The sequence below is a fragment of the Zonotrichia albicollis genome, chromosome 12 (genome assembly GCF_047830755.1).
Source record: "Zonotrichia albicollis isolate bZonAlb1 chromosome 12, bZonAlb1.hap1, whole genome shotgun sequence".
Taxonomy (NCBI): domain Eukaryota; kingdom Metazoa; phylum Chordata; class Aves; order Passeriformes; family Passerellidae; genus Zonotrichia; species Zonotrichia albicollis.
In genome coordinates, this window is record NC_133830.1 from 9,828,932 (window position 1) to 9,841,048 (window position 12,117).

General features: G+C 40.7%; 1 protein-coding gene across 1 annotated transcript in view; it reads right to left on the reverse strand.

Moving 5' to 3' along the window:
- Positions 1-12,117, reverse strand: part of LOC102066070 (netrin-4) — a 45,309-nt gene that overhangs the window by 21,765 nt on the left and 11,427 nt on the right. Inside the window, exon 3 of the mRNA XM_014265967.3 lies at positions 3,756-4,019. Within this exon, the coding sequence (XP_014121442.2) occupies positions 3,756-4,019 (264 nt within the window). The remainder of the gene's footprint in view (positions 1-3,755; positions 4,020-12,117) is intronic.

Sequence of the window (12,117 nt, forward strand, 5' to 3'; positions counted from 1 at the left end):
AAGGAGAATTTTGCCATTAGCTACCATACAAAGCTATTGAAGTTGGGTGAGGAATGACATCTCTGTGTCTCCTTTTATTTTTCTGATCCTAGGAAAGCTAAATAGAAACCAAGAAAACATTACTGTCAATAGCAACAGACCTCAAATTCAAGACGTGTTTGTCCTCAAGTTTCTTGCCTATTTACAGCTCCCATCTTGATGTCTCAAAGTTTTCCTCCTATCCAACATGATATTCTCAGTAGTTTGTACAGGAAATGTAATCTAAATAAATTGTGTTGAGAGGGGTGCATGGCTTGTTTAAAAAAAAAAGAAAGCCCCACAGAAAGAGTTAGTACTACTGTTTTGCTCCAAAATAAGAAGTCAGAGAATATTTTCATTGGATCCTATGTGGCTATTTTGGATCTCACTGTATTTTCACAAACTTAGGACCAGAAATATGCATGAAACTATGTAGGATTTCAAAATATGAGGAATGATGCACCATTTGGACATTGGGTTTACAATCTGCAGTTTTCTCATATCCATTTGTTGCTATGACACTGTGGCATCTGTGACATTGCTTCTCATGGAGCTGCTTTTCGTATTGGCAGCCTGAGTGGAGAAGCCAGAAGCTGAATGGGTTGCCATGACTGAAGTGACATATCCACAATAAACTGATCATTGATAGAGTATCCAACAGCCATAGCTCATCCAGTCCCTCCAAAATGGTGTTGAAAAATATTGGTTCAATAGTATCAAAAAATTTGCTTTAATTTTCTCCATTATTTAGCCTTCATGTAATATCAGTTTAGCAGCTTTAGGAGTATTACAAATGGAAGAGATTTCTCTCAGACTAGGAAGAGCAGAATTGCAACTTAACACAATAATGCATTTTCTAAAACCCAAGTGCAGAATGATCTCAGATTTGGTCCTATCCCATATCAAACAATTACAGTTGTATTCTATATGAAATTGTTTTTGTCTTTGTTAACTACAGAAGATAAATACATTGTAGGAGGACTATGAACAATTAAGAGGCTGAAACTCATATTACTTAAGACTTTCTGTGGAGGCCTTTATTTTCTGTAGCATTTTACTTAATTACCTAACAGCAGCCCAGGAAACAAAGCTGCTCTTCCTTCAATCTATGTATGATGTGACATCATCCACATTAAAAGCTGTGTGTCTTGGGACTTTTCTGCCCTTGTGTACCTTAAATATTAGATGTGGCCTGTGGATTGAATTGGATTATTTCTGGATGTGCAGTGTTTGTAACATCTTTTCCACACCCTGTTTTATGTGGGCCACCATTACCATGTGACTGAAAGCAGAGCATCTTTCCTCTGCCAAGAAATTGCAAAATGGCAATGATTTTTTTGCAGTATAGGTTGGCTGATGGGAAATATCATTGGTGTTGAACCCTCAACAACAAAAGCCTTTTCCTCCTGTTTGTAGGCAAGGAGATTGATGTATTTCAAGCCCAAAAGTTAAACTCCCTCATGCCAGCTGTGTGAACCAAACCTTGAGATTTGGACCTATGTGACCTCTCCCCTCACCACTACAATATCATTATTGGCAAATATTAGATAAAATGCAAAAGGATCCAGAGACCTGGATCTTCCAGGAGTTGGTTTTCTCTTGTGTTTGAGAAACACTTATAATGTCTAAAGTACAGAAAATATGAATACAGTAGCATGATCATCTTTACTCCAGGCTTGTGTGATCTGGGAGTAGAATTGTAAATTTTTACCACCTAAGGTTTCACACTTCTCTGGTTAGTACAGAAATAGGACCTAAGGAAGGATATGGAGAGAACCTTCCAGTCCTATTTACAGAAGGAGGATCGACAGCTCATTTTGGGCATTGGGGAAGAGGAGACAAGGAGGAATTACCTTAATTTGCAGCAGAGATTATTTAGGCAGGCACTAAAGAAGAGCTTTCAAAATGTTAAAACCAGAACAACTACTGAAGGTTTGAATGTTCTTTGTGAGGAAAATCTCACTCAACAAGCATTCCCTAGTGGATGGTTCAGGTGTGCTTGATCACACCTTTCTGTGAGGCTGCAAACCAGCCCACTTTGGTCTTTTCCAGGCCTCCTCTAGGATTCTAGAGATAGTTAAAACTACAGAAGGCTTTCCTTATTTTTTGCACAGCTGTGTTTGAATTCTTGCTTAGACAAAAACTTGATAATATCTGTGAGAATCATGTGCTGCATCCACCCCCTGTCTCCTGGGACATGAGTCACTCGTGAAGTGCATTTCATCAAAACTATTTCACCTTCTGCCCTGTGAAGTCATTGATGGCACAAAAAGATTCTATTCCCTTGTGACCAGTGGGAAAAATATCCAGTCATAGTTTACAGTGGTTATGCCAGTAACGCACACAATATTGTGTTTTCCTTTTCTGATGGGCAGAATGTTTATTTTTCTACCAGCTGCATTCACTTAGTGTGTTATTCATCTATTTGATTTCACTATGTGTCTATTTAACAGTTTGCAGTAAGGACGATCCACTCTCTAAACAGCTTTTCTCCACACAGTTATGATTTTAGTGGGTCTATATTATTTGAATCTGATCACATAGTACAGCTGAATCTTGGATTTGAACCACAGATGGAACAGATTCAGAAAATATTTGAAAGTCATACAGTCCTAATTATCTTACAATATCTACCTCTGAACCTAGAAAAGTTGAAAGGAAGACAATGAATACACATTCCAAAATAACATAAACCAAAATGTCAAGTGTGCCATGTATCTAAAGGGACAGAAATTAGCTTATAATATTTTTCTTGAGTCTTTTATGTCAGAGTGCACTGGGGCTATAGTTTTAAGGGTTATTTGGGTTTTCAAAACCCAATACAGAGACAGAGATTTCTGGATCCAGGGGAGATATTGACTAGTTTGAAGTAGCTTGAATTCCATCTCTGATGTATGTGTGTAGATGTACCTGGATATTTGATTAGATTAAATCTGCTCATGATTGTTATTACAGTTCTCTACACAATGCTTGCAGCTAAATCAAAAAGGTGTCATCAGTCATTTCCTCTGAATTTCAATGTCTGAGTGTGCATTTAAACACAACTCTTGTGCACAACTGGAGTCAAATGCAGATAAAAGATTGAACAGGGAAGGGACTCTCCAAATACTACAGAATAATTTTACTACAAGGTTTGGCTTTAAAAAAAATCTAACTTATTTTAAGATGCATGGATAAAAGAGTGGGAGAGCAGATGTTATTTTCACATCTTGAACGTTGCTGTCTATGTTGTGAAAGTAACAGAAGGTTGAAAGTCTAAAAGTGATAGCTGAAACCCTGAGCATGACAGAACTGCTCATGTCACACAGACTCAGAAAATCTGAGATCTGATGCTGAAATTCTGCCCAGGGCAGACTTTATGTCAAAGATATTAATTCAGTTCTGTGCAGGCATATAAGTAGGAGATTTCACTCACTATATTTGGGGTTGGATCTCTGTTTCAATTATGAAGAGCCCCTTCAATTTATAGGTATCTTGAGGTCCACGGTTTTTAGCAATTTATTGAGTTTAAGAGTTCCAGAGTTTTTATCAGTTATTATACATGAAACTGTAGAAAGGAGTATAGGAAATATTTTCCCAGAGCAGTGCTGATTTCAGTAATGTGGATTGACTGTGCTGCCCTTTTTTTGGATAAGCGTAGGGAGGCTGGGACAGGATCACACATAAAATGTACATTGAGGCTGAGGCAGCAGAAGCAAGTAGCAAGTCAGGCAAGCTGATAAATGGCTGGGACTCACCATGTTCTCCATCACTCCTGTCCTGTTGGCAAGCTCACATTCCTCTGCATGCCCATTGCAAAAGCAGCTCCCCCGGATGATCAGGTCATAAATGGCATAGTGGGCAAATCTTTGGGGTTTCTCTACCAATCCTGAGCCATGGCAGGGACATTCCTGCCTTTTCAACAGAAGCAGGCGGAGGTTGGTGAGCTTCAGGAGATCCTGAGCCTCAGGGCTGTAAGGGTCTTCGATCTTGTTGGCCGGACTTAAGGCACGATAAATCACCTGAAAGAAAGAAAGTTCACATCCCACAGCTGACAATAGTGCTCTGCTTACACAGCAAATATCCCAAGCTGATCTTTAGGGAAAAGCATTAAACCCTCACTTCTTGCAGTTCAGGCAATATGTCAAGGATAAGGTAACTCTACTTCCTTGTGTTTCTGAGCCCAGTGGCAACAGTGTCACTCAGAGAAATCCAAGGTTTATTGGTATAAATGCAGTGTTCATGCCATCCCAATTTCTGGAAGCATTTTAGGAGCGTGACTTTGGCATGAGTTCTAGAGTCAGGTAAACAAAGGCACCAAGGGCATCTGTGAAAGAAGTGGGAACTGTGATCAGACTTTTTTCCCAGGTCACTTGAACTATGGTGGAAACACAGCTTAGCTTGGGGCAAGTGAGCACTGAGGGAGCCCTGTCTGCACATAGCCAGGTGGTTTATTACTCATAAACAGCTACAGAGCACTGAGTTCACAGGACTTGAGGCGCTTGGTGGCTGCTGGCTCTCTGCAGCTTGTTACTCTTTTGTCACAGCATTTCTGCTGTTTGACAGTTCCCCAGAGCAGCAACAGCTGGGCTTTGAGCATCACAGTTCTAACTTGATGTTTAACAGTGACTGTTGTATTTTAGCTCACCAGCTCTCTACCCTTCTCTATCTCTTGTGGTGTGCTTGTTTCTGTTGCTTTTGGGAGAGGTTGATAATGGAGGGCTGCAGCACAGTCCTGGCTGGTGAAATAGAGAACTGTTAGCACTGTTTCCAGGCTTAGATGTGCTAATTTGTCCAATACTGTCCAATTTGACAGTAGTTTTCTCCTCTGCTTGAATTTTTCCATCATGGCAGAGGTATTTACCCTTGGGATTCTTTGGCCCTGCTTTATAAGTGGTGACAGTCTCTGTCTGATTCACTCTGTTAGTATTAGCAGAGTGAAATCTTTGTTTCCATAGGGATTCCCTTTTTCTCCCTCTCTGTTTTGCTTTTTCTTTCTTCCTAGTGAACTGATCAGTTTAAATGTTTATAGCATGTAAAATACTTTTGCTCCTTTTAGCTTGCAGGAGCCACAAAAGAGCTTGTGGTGCATGCCTAGAAGATAGTTCAGTTGCATGTTGATGGCACATAGGGAGATAAATATCCTTAACTAACAGAATCAGCTGCCAGGCTTTGCACAGAACCCAGCAAAGGCAGTTGTACCTCTCCCACCTGTCCACAGTGTTTTCTATTTGATTAACTCTGTTCTTTCTTTTTTTTTTTTTTTAATTTTATTTTAATTCTCTTCTCTTATACTGTCAGCTACTTACAAAGCTGCAGATAGCCTTGCTTGGTGAGATCAGAGATGCCCACAGCTCCTTGTTTGATAGAGCTGTGGGCAGATTGCCCAGGCTGTGCAATGCAGGTGCCTACATTCCCCTGACCAATGAAGCCATGACAAAATAGCCCAGGCGTTTCCACCCTGATGTCTGCATTCCCCTGGCCAATGGAACCATAAGCAAATGGCTCATTCTGTTTTGTCCAGGTGCCCAGCATTCCCCTTGCTGGTGGATTCACAGGACAAAGACCAAATCTGCATGTCTGTCCAGTTCCCCTAATCCAGGATGGTCTGATCTTTTGGTGGAAGTCATTATATGAACCCTGTCTCTTTCCCAGTCCCCTGTGGATCCCACAGAGGCGGAGTGGATTCTGAGAGTCCTGAGCACCTGGTTGTGTACAGACACACACATCTCTCCTTCCCATTTGGTCAGCTAAACTAAGACCAAGGCAGGAAACTGGATGGAAAAGTTCTGAAGAGCCTTCTGAGCTCAGAGATCTTGAAGAATGGTTAAAAGTCCCTGTGAAACTATTTAAATTGGCATAAACCAGAGGAATTGAGGGTAAAGCAGTTTATTTAGTCACTAGCTCTTATAACACACTTTTTTTCTTACACTTAGCATTATTGTCTATGGTTTCTCTAATATACATACTTAGTTAAAATGGTATCTCCTTTCAGATGGACCTCCAGAGGATACCCATCACATAAATGGCTTAAGAACACAAATGCTAGAGGCACTTCACTCCATAAAATAGACATCTGAAAGGTAATTGATAAAGCATTGGTTTCTGCAAGATCTGTTCTGCTCCTGCCAGTCACCTTCTTATACTGTTGCACATAAGAAAAGCCTTATAAAATAAGGGCCTTGTTACCCTTGTAAAATCATGGCTCAGGGCTGCTACTTAGGCTAAGCAGAAGGGAAATATGGGAGAGTGACCCAGCTGGAATAGAGGTAGAGAGATGTGAGAGCTGTGAGAGCCGCGCTGTGTGACTGCCGCGTGCCCACATCGTGGTGCTTGCTTGGCTTGAGCTTGTTGTGCCTTAAAACTGTGTAAATTGCTAAAACTGCTTAAAAAGGCCTGGTTCTTGCAATAAAGCCACTCTCCTCTGCACTGCCTGGGGACTCTGTGTCACTTTGCTTTGTACCTTATACAAGGCTGGGCAAGACGCCCCATGTCTGTGCCAGAGATCCCAGCTGTGAGCAGCTATGGGACTCCTCACAGGAGATAGAGAGGAAGGGTGAATGAGGTGAAGGAAAGGAGTTTTTACTGGGTCTGTCTGAAAAAAATAGGCAGATAATGGCTAAAACATTTCTTTTTCCTCTCTGACACTATCTTCTTGATAGCATTAGTCTTGCACTGTACTATGGTAGGTGTGAAGAAAATCCTGTGTGCTACTAGAAACCTATTTTGTACATGGTATGACAAGTTTGAACAGATGGATTCATATTTTGGGGTCTCCAGTCAATTATCCATCCTCTCCATGTCGTAATTGGCATTCTGAGATCACTGAGGTCCTTAGGCAAAGAGCAGCTGTCAGGGGCTCTTCTCTCACCAAAGGGCCACTTGCTTCCACCAAGCTGTTTTGTTTCTCGTTTCTTTGCTTGACAGCTTAGAAAAAGGTTTGGTTTCCTGTGGCTTTATTGTTTTGCAAATATTTTCATTTCTGGCCTTGCCTCTCTTGAGAGGAGTTGCTTTGGCATTTTCCATATCCCATTAGAACACAGAACACCATTTGTGAGTGGAGACATTAATAGCTTGGAAGTCCCATAGGGATTGTGGCATCCTTTTAAGAAAAAAAACAGTATTCCATTCCAGCTGAGGTACAAGAGTTTGTTTGTATGATTAATTCATGACACATTTCTGTCTGGGATAAGCTCACTGGTGAGACTGGGTTTGCTTGTCCTTATTTCTCCCAAGGCAAGTCTTGTTAAGTGTTAAAGATCTGATTTGGGTGACATAACACTGCTGGGGTCTTCTGGGAGCTGCTTAAATGTTCTTCTAGGATTCAACTCCAGTAAGGAATTAACCTTCCTTAACTTTGTAAAAATCAAAGACATTTTGATCAGCAGATATATTGTGCCAATAGAAGTAGGTTTTGCACAGAGGTTGCAGTTTGATTTAATAATTAAATCAGTTTAGCATTTATTTCACATATGCGTAAAACTAGAAAATGGAATTTCTCTCTCTTCTGGATGCCCCATTCTCCTTGAAATATTGGTGGTTAAAATCCTTGGGCACTGGCAATTGCACAATGTAATCATCATCTCTTGGCTCACTTTTAATATTTGACTGAATGTTCCATCTCACATGAAAGTGCCAGTCAGAAAGTGGTTCCTTAACATATAGATTGCTGTACTGTCAAGAAAAAGATGTTAGTACCTGTAATTTTTCCTCATTAGTCTACTATATGTATTGATTCAAATAATTCTAGATTGGGATAGTTTTTTAAAAAGAAATGGTATCTCACCTTATATCCTAGGAATTATTTTTCCATAAATGCATAATTTAGCTAAAAATAAATAGATAACCCAACAAAACCAACTCCCTAAACTTTTTTCTGTGTTATGAATGCATGACTATGTTTTAAATGAATGTGTTTGGGTTTATAGTACCCTAAAGAAAAATGGATCCTAAATAAGGAGAGATTGGTGGTGGCTATACATATGGGTTGACCATTTAATATGATTTAGGGAATAATTTTATTTCTTTAAAAAAGGAGAAGGTATTGCTTTGATGAAAATACAAAGTGGGGAATGCAACTATTTGGTCCCAGCCCCAGCACAATTGCTCACTATAATGCTCAGCAAGTAACCAGGGCCTCATGCTGTTCTGGATTGATTTCAGTAGGAACTCAGTTTTATGCACTGTTTTCTTTCCATAAAAATGGAATATTGGTATTCAAGTACTTTGTGCAATGGGAGGAATATTAATAGATTTGTATCTGGAAAATTCCCTGAGAATTCCTGGAGATGAATATCCATACATGCAATTTTAATAATCACGGGCAAGAGATAAGATTTGGCCATCTCAACCATTGATGCATGAATGTATTAAAGATTAGATTATAAATGGATCTAAGTATTATTGAGCTTCTAGAGTCATGAGCTGTAGGAGGAGACATTTCACCTTTTCACTGGTTTTGTTCCTTATATTTCAGTACACAAGGTTGGTAATTCTAAAGCCCATGAAGCAAATTCATTCTAATACAGATAGACATTTGACTTCTGCCTTTTGCAGAAAAGCAGAAATATTATTACTTTTTCATTTCCCAGAGATACTGTGTGAATTTTCAGTTTTCCATTACATTCATGTAAAAGATATGAAGAGAGTATAATGAAAAATAAGCCTTTTCTTTTAATTAAGGTGCAAGTTTGGAAAAGAGCTTCCCATGATTTTCACTGTAAAGCTACTTCTGATCTAATGAAATCTCTATCTGGTAGCAAACTCCGTTCTCTTTTTTTTTGCTGTAATGGACTGCTCTGAAATCTCCCAGTTGTTTCCCTAAATATCAGTGTGCAGCTGTCATGAAAGCAGCACAGGCACAGCTGCAGAAGAAAATCTGATGGTGACTGAGTCTGCTTAGGGACACCCTAGAAATCTTTCCATTGAACTGGGTGGAAGCTGAGGGTGTGCAGCACCTCTGTAATTTAACCCTTGGTGCAAATCCATCCTAGGCCATGAGTTTCTCTTATAACCAGGAGCTGGCACTGGAGCTGAATGCTGAGTGGGATGTTCATGCTTATCTGCATATCTGCCACCGAGCGCATATTTGACATTCTCATTCTCAAAAGTCAGTCAGCTGCGCCTCAAAAAGATGGTCCCTGTCCTCTCCTGACCTTCCTCCGAGCAAGGAAGTCAGGAAAATGCTGTAAGTGTGCAGAGCTAAAAGGCAGCCACTGTTAGGTGACTGGGTTTGCTGTATGCAAGTTGGCACCGCCTCACATTGTTTTGTCAACAATCAAGAGATCATCTTCATTTTGGAGACAGTGTCTCAGATTTTTGATTTCTTGCCATAGGTTTTGCTTCTTCATTCCTGATGCATCTAATTCTGTTTTCTTAACCTGATCTTCCAGCCAGTATTAGTCAGAAGAGATGTGGACACAACAAATGTTCCCCCTTGCAAACTCATAGCCTAAGGTCAAGGAATATGAATCATAAATGGAGGGCAGTGCCAATGCATGGCCTCCTGAAAAGAGGATCCTTATGCAGAGCAAGAATTTGGTATTACAAATCATCCTTAAGCTGTGTTCATCATGTTGCACACACTCAGGTTAATGAGGTGAGAAATGTCTGTGTGCTTATATTGGGTCCATCAGAAGGAAGCTGCAATAAAAACTCTCATCACTCCTAAATCCTCTTCATTAAGAGATTTCCATGTGAGTTGATTTTGTTCTTAAAGGAACAGTAAGCAATTGTCTCAGGATTTTTCCTAGCCAGTGACTTATATCCTGTTTTATTTGATGGACTTCTATCTTGTGATACAGTAGTCTTTTTTTCTGATTTACTGTTTGGAGCACAGAGAAAACCTAACTTTTATCCCAGAAGGTCTATTCTGACAACTCATGGAATGGTGTTTTTCAGCCAAGGTCTGCTGCTTTTCTGTCCTTCCAGAGAACAAAGCTTAGAAACCAAAGCTTAGTATGGAATATGGAAGCTTGTTAAAGAAATAATTGTTCTTTTGATTTTTGAAATTTCTTTGATCTGGGTAAACTCAGCTACCACCAAGACAGTGGCATCCTAAATTCATTCTGTATTCTCCTAATCAGAAAGGATTGATGAGCCTTTAGTTTGCATTTGCTTTGAGGTTATTCCACTAATCCAGCTGATGTGGCATTTTAATATTAATATTTAGGCACAGCTGCTAATATGATTATGGCATAATTGAAGTCAGGCAAATCTAAGAGCAAGGCAGACTTTTTCTATTCCTCAAACAAATTGTATTCTGTAGGTTCAGGTTATCTGCAGATGTACATCCATGCAGGAAGGCAAAGGTTGTAAGGGAAGCAGTACCTTCTATGAGACAGGTAATGTAGTTGGAACACAAAATCTAGATTATTGGACAGAAAACCCTTCAGCTTTCAGTTTGTATAGAGGGAATGGGCAAAACTCCTTCCTTTCTAGGCAGCAGCCCCTTACGTGGGGATGTGAGAACATTTCCATGTTCCCACAAAATGCAATGTCCTTCTTCATTACAAGGGATGGTGCTTGCTCGAAATGGCAAAGGGTGCCAGAGGAGTTCTGTGATGCAACAGCCTGACTGGGAACTGGGCTGAGAACAGGGAGGCTCATTTCACTGTTTGCTGGATTGTCAGGGAAAGTTGAAACACCCCATCACCATCAGTGTCAGCCCATGTCAACCAAGCTGTGTTCTCATAGGAGAGCATCCATTTCTTGTAAGTGGAGCCATTTACATCTCTAGGTCTTGGCTGAAATCTTACACATGAACAGACTTGGCTAAATGTACAATCTCACTGTCACAGTGAAGTGTGGACAACTGTAGAGCAAATATTTAAGTGTTCTTTTGCCTGGAGTTTGAAAATCACAACAATAAATTACTACATTTCATAGCATTTTAGGCAACAATTTTTTTTCACACTTGAAACCTGGATTAAAAAAAAAAACAATGGCTTCAACTCCACTAAGATTTTATAAAAAAAGGTGATAAGAAAAAATAAGTTGATATCTGCTGCTTTGTGTGTTCAGAAAATTCATATGCAATGCTAAAAAACCCACTGCTGTGTCCTTCTGGCTGATTTACAATGTTCCAAACATTTCTGAAATGGTTCATCACAAAGCAGGTCAGAGTAGGACACTTGGTGCCCTCCTCCAGTTCACTTGCCAGGGATGGGATTGCTGGGCTAGTCTGAGTCAGTTCAAATTCCCTTCAGAGACAAATCCTTGAGCCCCTTAATTCTTCCTCCAGGGAAGCAGGGCTGGCAGTGCTATCAGCCTGTTTACACTGCTGCTGTTCACTGCTTCCTCTCAGCCTGCCTCTGCATTCTGCCTGCTCTGCAGCTCAAGTTAAACAAAATGCTGAACAGACAGCCATAGTCACACCAATCAGGCACTTACCTACACTAGTGACTAATCCCTCCTGGAATCCCTTCCAGCTGGAAGCTGGAATAACCTGAGCATCATGCAACTTTCAGAGGCCAGTCCTGGTGACTGTTGGATAATTCACTGAAGTGCTAGACTTTGAATCAATTCAAACACTAGGCTTTGAATCCTAGCTATGGGGAATTCAACCTTGTGATGTGCTGAGCAGGTTTCTTTCCACTGACCCCACTGCCATATGAGATCAGAACTCTAAGAAGTCACTGAAGCCTCAGTGGTGACCTCTTGAATTATTGATGTTGCCATTTAATGAGGGGTGTGGGGGTGTGTGTGTGCACAGGGAATACTTCTTTGTTTATCAAAAGGTTTGGCATGAATACAGTAAAAGAGAGGCTTGAGAAAAGACTGTGGGAAATGCAGGTCCTTGGAACAGGATCCATGCATCCCACACAGAGCCTTGTCCCTGGCCTGGTTTGGTGCTTGGGTGCAAGTGGTCCCTGTGCCACAGCTACTGCTCAGGAGGTCCCCATGGATGGAGAAAGGCAGCAGAGCTTCAGAGTCAGTGCAGAAGAAAAGCCTTTCCACAGGGTTGACTCTGGCTTCTCTCTGGTGGCTTTTGAAGCACCCATCACAACCTGTCCTGGTCTGGCATTCACCAAGGGGAGTGTGCTTAGAAGAGTGATTAAATGTCTTTTAGCTACAGAGGGTCCACTCATCTTTGACAAAAGGCACTGCTGGGGACTCCTG